Source organism: Berghia stephanieae, chromosome 4 (assembly GCF_034508935.2).
Source record: "Berghia stephanieae isolate SIO BIC M18660-M18661 chromosome 4, UCSD_Bste_1.3, whole genome shotgun sequence".
NCBI classification, from domain to species: Eukaryota; Metazoa; Mollusca; class Gastropoda; order Nudibranchia; family Aeolidiidae; genus Berghia; species Berghia stephanieae.
Window position 1 is genome coordinate 53,888,648 of NC_088363.1, and position 7,294 is coordinate 53,895,941.

The following is a 7,294-nucleotide window of genomic DNA, read 5'->3' on the forward strand; positions in this document are numbered from 1 at the left end:
ATCAATAATAGTCAATCTTCACTCACGGTCTAGTTGATCTCTGTGCGTCGTCATAATTCCAAATAAAATCAATCCACAAATAATTTGGGGGGGGGGGGTGTCACCACCAGGAGACCACACATTTCTTCTCAAGAGACTCCCAATGGTCTGTCTGTACAGATCCAGCGAGTGAGTGCCCCGTTTTGTTTGGCATGGAAGGGGGGGGGGGGGGGGGGGTGAAGTGGACTTGAAGTCAAAAATCCACTTGTGAATGTATTTTTAATTTGGGGATTTCCCTGGTTTATTTTTTTTATTTTTTTTTTTTTTTTTTTTTTTTTTGGGGGGGGGGGGGGGTTGTTTGTTTGTTTGTTGTTGTTTTTTTTTTGTTTTGTTGTGTTTTTTTTGGGGGGTGGTTGGTCTAATTTGATGAGTAACACCAAAAAAGCAGATTAAAAAATATTATTTAAATTATGGTCATCAATAATTGACAATCGTCACTCACTGTCCAGTTGTTCTCTGTGCGTTGTCATCATTCCAAATAAAATCAACCCACTGAGTGGGTTGTCTTTACAATGAGACCATAGATTGCATCCCAGGGGACTCCCAATTGTTCAAATGGTCTGTCCGTCCAGATCCAGAGAATGCCTCGGTTTTTTTTATGGAAGGGGGGGGGGGGGTAGGAGGGGTTGAACCTTAAAGGGGGATCTGTAGTCAAAAATATTTTTTGAAGGTACTTTAGTGCTAAAATTGTTATTCTTATGTTATCTTCGGATGGTAGGAGGTCTAATTTGATGATTTACAACAAACAATCAGAACATTTATTTTTATCGTCATCAATGCTCAATATCCACTCACAGTCCAGTTGCTCTCTGTACATTCGCAATGATTCCAAATAAGATAAATCCACAAACAACTTGAATGGGTTGTCTTCATCAGGAGACCACAGATTTCACCCCAAAGAACTCCCAAATCGCCACATTGTGGTCTGTCTATCAGAAAAATGAGTGGAGCAAGCATTTATGGTGATAATAACAACAAATGAAGTGAGTAGGAAAGTGCCAGAAGACAAATAGAAGATAAACATTTCGCGGCGGCGATGGGGGGCTCGAACCCGCGACCTTACTAGTACGACAACTCCGTCTGGCCGGGGAGAGCGGGGCTCTAATGTCTGTAGTTAAAAATTCATTTTTGAATATAACGCTTATAATGCTATTCTCTTGTAATTTTTATCAGGTAGGACGCCTAATTAGCACAAAAAATCAGAAAAAAATAGTTCTCAATAAAAAGTCAATCGTCACTCATGATCCAGTTTCTCTCTGTGCGTTTTCATCATTCCAAATAATATCAATCCACGCATAACTCTGGTCGTAAAATCAGTCCACAAATAACTTGGGTCGTCTCTGCTTCACCAGGAGACCATAGATTACATCCCAAGGGGCTCCCAATTGTTCAGATGGTCGTCTGTCCGTCCAGATCCAGAGAGTGCCTCGTTTTGTTTGGTCTTAATCATTAAAATCTCCGCAAGATGGGGTCTGGAACTAACGAGGTTTGAAGAGATCAGAGCCATTATGTGGTTGCTTTGTTAGATTAACTTGATCTGGAACAAGTCGTTTTCATTGCGTGGTTTGTTTTCCTTTGTTTATTAATAAAGTATAATACATTTATCAAACAAATGATTAATCATTTATTTGGAAAATTCATTTACATTTTTCATTACTGTTTTATTCTAATTTTATAGTCATATCCGCTGGTACATATTTTCATTTTCGTTTTAAAAATTTTATATTTCAAGTCCTGGGTTATTTTTTCCCACGTATAGTACCCGAAACATAGTCTATTAAATAACATTCTGAAATTGGAAAATTGTTAAACAATTGTATTTTAAATTAAAAATATCTAACTCAAGCTTCGATTTGGTGTCGGAACGGACTAGATAGATGAAGAAGTTAAAAATGAAGTTAAAAGTTCACAATACCAGATATAACAAATTAAGGTAAATTAAGTTTAAGAGATAAAACTCACTTTGTCAATGAGGGCACTTATTTTATTAAAAATTAATCATTTGAGCTTAATATTCGATTTTTAGCGTCATTTGTGATTCACTCCGTCTAATGATGTTTTGACACGATTTGTCAATTATTAGAAACCTATACTTTGTTTCGGAAATTAATTCTTATTTCTTATGCATGTTTGTTGTTTTGTTTTTCGTAGGCAAACAACAGAAACCATGCCATGTGTCATGATTATTATAATATTATACTGGATTCGCCTGAGGTTTTTCTGCGGTTTTTAAAAACTTCATTTCAAATCACTATCGTCGATTTTTTTTCTATGCAAATTACACGTTACAACAATCGCCTTTTAAAAAGGTATCCCGTGGCTATCTTTGCTTATAATATTATTTTTGAAGACTCATTCATAGTACGTTTTTCGCCTCCCCCCTACGTTATCAAAACCTTTTCGTGGAGGATGATGAAGCGATGGGTTAATTTGTAATGATGTCAAAGGGGTCATCGTCAGATGTATTCCGCGCATGCGCAGTAGTTTGTTATCAATGCCAGACCGATAAGCATCGGGAGCGTGACGCGATAATGCATCTATTTCTCACAGTGTCATAAACATTAGATATCAGATACGTACTGCGGCCCACGACGCCCAGCAGACAGCATGCTAGCATGCGAACAGCATTGGGCGGGAAGTTAGTGCAGGTTTAGACAGCAAGATCCGTCCACAACGTCGTGTCGGTCGTCAAGCTTCAGTCATTCCATCAATCAGGCGAAAAGGCAGTCCTCTACGCGATAAGCGAAAAGTAATGCATAAGCCCTGCATGCAAGATGGATGGATGAGCGGTGTCTTTGAGATATAATAATATATCAGTAAATGTTGGGAATATAGATTGGTGTACCCTCGAGATAAGCCAATATCATTATGTGTTAATCACGCAAAAGTCCATTGTCTGTGCTTTTCCTATCCGAACATTTTCACCTTTTTTGTAAGTAAATCCCATGTATTGAAAGTAAATAACAATGTGACATTGAATGTAAGCTTCAATTTAATATACGAAAACAGATAAAATGGACGTTTCGGGTTTCCCCTTTATCTCATTCGTCTTTAATATTTCATTCATCCTGTTTTGTTGATAAAGGGGAAATCCGAAATGTCCATTTTGTCTGTTTTCGTATATTACATTGAAGCTTACATTCAATTTCACATTGTTATTTATTTCTTTGAGCTTCGAGCAGCAACATTTACATTGTGTTGAAAGTCAACAGGATCGAATAATTGTTTGGAACGTTGCATTTTATCATTATTGTCGAAGGCGTGTATCACACATTCTTATCGTATGTATTAAAAGGGGCGTTTTGGGGAGAATTCAAGATGGTGGAGGGAGTGGGTGGGATGAAGATGTATGTTAAATGTGATTTAAGAGAAGATCGAAGCACATGGGAAGTTTTGAGCGAAAATGAGAGATTGGAGTTGAGTGAATGTGAAGAAGGGGAAATTATGTGGAAGGGGATGGAGTGGGTGGAAAGGGTGAAAGGGGTTGGGGGTTGGAGGCGGGGGGGGGGGGGCTGGCAGGGTAGCGAGACTCGATGAATTAATTTAGTGTTTGTGATGGGCCCAGATGTGTGAATGAGGGGAGACGGACCCTAATTAATCAAAGTCATCGGGTGTGCTAATCAACAATCCCTCAGCCGTGCCGCCAATGCATCCTCGAAATCCCCTCTCTCGGGGACTGTTGTGACCCCTGTTGACCTCCCCTATCTTACAAACGGCCCTCATCTTCCTTAGGGAGAATTACCACAGTCACGTTTCGTTACTGACTGACTGGGCCCCTGTAATAAAATTAGCTGTATAAGTATTGCATATTGGCTTATAACTTTGCAACAACGCATAAGGACCACCACCATCACTATTACGATCTCCCGCATCATCATCATCATCATCATCATCATCATCATCATCATCATCATCATCATCATCATCATCATCATCATCATCAATCATCATCATCACCATCACCATCACCATCATCATCTTCATCATCCTCTTCCTCCTCCTTCTCACATCTATCATCATCGTTATCATCATCATCAACATCATCATCATCATCATCATCATCATCATCATCATCATCATCATCTGAGGGAGTGCAAGTCTTTACCTACTTTAAAAAGAATCTCAAGACACATTTTTACTGTATTTGTTTTTCTTGACTCTATATGAATCCTTGATTTGGCTATGAATTGTTATTGTTGTTATTATTTTATTTTTTTATTTTTTCACTTAAAATTGATATTTATATTGTAAAGTGCCCAGAGCTTGTGTTTTACACGAGAATGAGCGCTATATAAATGTGTATTATTATTATTATTATTATTATCATCATCATCATCATCATCATATCACCATATCACCACACGCACGGCCCGATTCCAACCTTTCAATCCTCTTCATTCTATAGTAATGACTTTCCTCCTGTGTAGTATTTTGTGAATGGTTTGCTGGATTAAAAATTGCTTAATATTGTCATTCTTTTTGTCCTTTACAGGGGATCCAGCATTCCACAACAACCTTAACATGGGCGGAGTGGGCAGAAATTGCCATAGCACTAGTAGCAACAATAGCGGCAGCAACATGTCCAGAAACATCAGCAACAGTAATTCCAGTATCGGCAACCCTAACAGCAATCTTAATTACAGCTCCAGAAATATCGGCAACAAAAGCGTTCATTTTCAAAACATTCGACCGGAACCATTAAGTTCTTTCCGAGCTTCTGCTTCCGCTTCGCCTGGTATCTCATCTCACCCTACTAAACCCCCTCGCCCTGTTCATAACTCTTACAATAGCAACAATAATAATTACGCCCCTTCTACAACAATGAGTCAGAACTCCACGGGAAGATATACGCCAAATATTTATGTAACGAGTGACGATGAAGGAAGTTATGTGAAACTAGCCAATCATAGCGGTCGCCCATCTTCACGACCGGCCAATGAGGAGTTAGATAACCAATTTCGAGGACATCACATGACCGGTCGCCATGATATCCAAGGAAACAATCCAGCATACCCCAGTTCGTCTTCCAATCAACGCTACACTCCAACAACTTTTTACCCGCCAATTGAAGACAATGAATACATGGATATGGGAGGTGCTCGAGGGTCTTTCTTGCCCCAAAGGACTGGTTCGAATCCACACGTGGACGGAGCAGGAGTCAGCGCTGGCACATGCTCAGTGAACTCAACATCCGGTGCTGGTTGGGATGGCGACACAACCACATCCGGTAGCTACACTGTGGATCCTCATGAACTGTGTGAAGAAATCGATAAATTGTTTTTCGAGGAAGTTCAGGATGTTGTGGTGTAGCATTTAGCGATGCCTTTGGCTCTTATTTAAACATCACCAGAAGAAATATCTACATTTCTTTAACAACGAAATCCAGCTAATTTGAGACGATTATCGTCTCACTTTAAATGTTTATGCAATATGTACTTAATTAGCTTCACAGAGCAGCAGGATTGTTGTCATCTTTTCAACATTTATGCAAAATGCTCAATATCCGAGATCTGATGAACAGGTGCTCCTTCTCTGAACTATGTTTTCTAAGGTGATTGCGGAGAAACATTTGATTGAATCTCATCCTTGATTGATGATCGTTCCAAACAAAACCTACAAAAACATTGTAGTAGAAAAAAATGCTAACTTTGTTCAAAATCAAAGCCAAAAGTATTTGCCTTGAGATGTGATGATAATGGTGTTGTAAATATATTATAAATATAATGTGTGTGTGTTGTGTATGTTTGTGTGTATTTGAGAGAGAGAGAGAGAGAGAGAGAGAAAGAGAGAGAGAGAGAGAGGGGGGAGAGAGAGAGTGTGTGTGTGTGTGTGAGGGAGAGAGAGAAAGAGAAAGAGAGAGAGAGAGAGAGAGAGAAAGAAAGAGAGAGAGAGAGAGAGAGAGAGAGAGAGAGAGAGAGAGAGAGAGAGAGAGAGAGAGAGAGATTGTCGCGTTAGTTGAATTTAAAAAATAATATGATTGATTCGTACCTACCGACGCATAGTTATTTACAGGTCGAGTAACCCATATTGTTATTGGCTCATCATTGTTATGGGAAATACTGGCAAACCAATTCAAAGTATTCTCCATTATTACAACACTGTTAGACTTGTTAATACGTGCACTTTGATATCTACCGACGAGTTCTTATTTGCAGGTCTGAAAATCCAAATTGTTATGGTTTCATAATTCATTGTTGTAATTGATATACTCCCAAACTGACGCAAAATAGTGTCCATTACAACAATGTTAAAACTAACCCATAATTGCGTCTTGATATCAAACCTGTAAAATATGTTCTGTTCACGGCGGTATCTGCTCATCTTACGTTATATTTATAAGCAAGCGACTACAGTAGCTTTTTATACTTTCGTTTTGTTAGCCAATCAAATTCATATATTTTCAAAAAAAAATAATTAATTGGGAGATTTGATTGGTTAATCAAGGCAACGGTAAGAAAAGCGCACTATATACGGGACTTCTTACAATTCTATTACTGACTGTTATGTTGAAATACATGTTAAGTCTATCTATAAGAATTTATAACTAATTCTAATGATTTCATGAGTATGATAATGCATGGGTAATATTACAAATGTTATGTGTGCTTATTTAGTTATCGTTATCTACTGCAGTATATTATTATATAAATGATATAGACAAAATAAATAACCCAGTGCTTATAGTACTTAAGTCACAGGAAGTAAGTGTTGTTTTGTTTTTTGTTTTTTAAGTTGAGGCTAACATTTGGATTAGGATATATTAGTGTATACTGTTCTAATTATAATAATTTGGATAAGTTTGTTGTTTATTGATAACTACTCGGTTGGTCCAGAAAAGTGCACTGCTAGAAGCTTGATATACATAGATAGATGCCTTAGACTCAGAGGAAATCCATATATTTTATGAAAGCCATAACAGAATATTTTCACTGTCAAACTAATGGAACCTTTGCTTTGTAATAAGTAATGAACAAAGATGAGTATAAAAACCCTTTTTTAAAAAAAAGAAGAAAATACCAAACAAGGAACGTTTCGGACTCAAATATTTTGTCAGCGTTTCATAGCTTTAAGGATGTGTCATGTTTTAGGGATTTTGATAAGACGAGGGTCATTTCAATCGGTCGATATTTGAAGGTCAAGTTTTCTGGCCAACATTTTTAAAATGTGTGGGTTTATTTTTCAGAATAACTCAATTTTTTAAATGTGTTTTATCAAAGTAAGACAGACATTTCTTAAGTTCTCACTTTAGTTCTCA

General features: G+C 37.7%; 1 protein-coding gene across 1 annotated transcript in view; it reads left to right on the forward strand.

Annotated features, from left to right (window-relative positions):
• The window catches only part of LOC144970827 (protocadherin-7-like), a 51,343-nt gene extending 44,290 nt beyond the window's left edge, over nucleotides 1–7,053 (forward strand). Inside the window, exon 10 of the mRNA XM_078910893.1 lies at nucleotides 4,532–7,053. Coding sequence (XP_078767019.1) covers nucleotides 4,532–5,349 — 818 coding nt within the window. The 3' untranslated portion in view covers nucleotides 5,350–7,053. The remainder of the gene's footprint in view (nucleotides 1–4,531) is intronic.
• The last annotated feature ends 241 nt before the right edge of the window (nucleotides 7,054–7,294 follow it).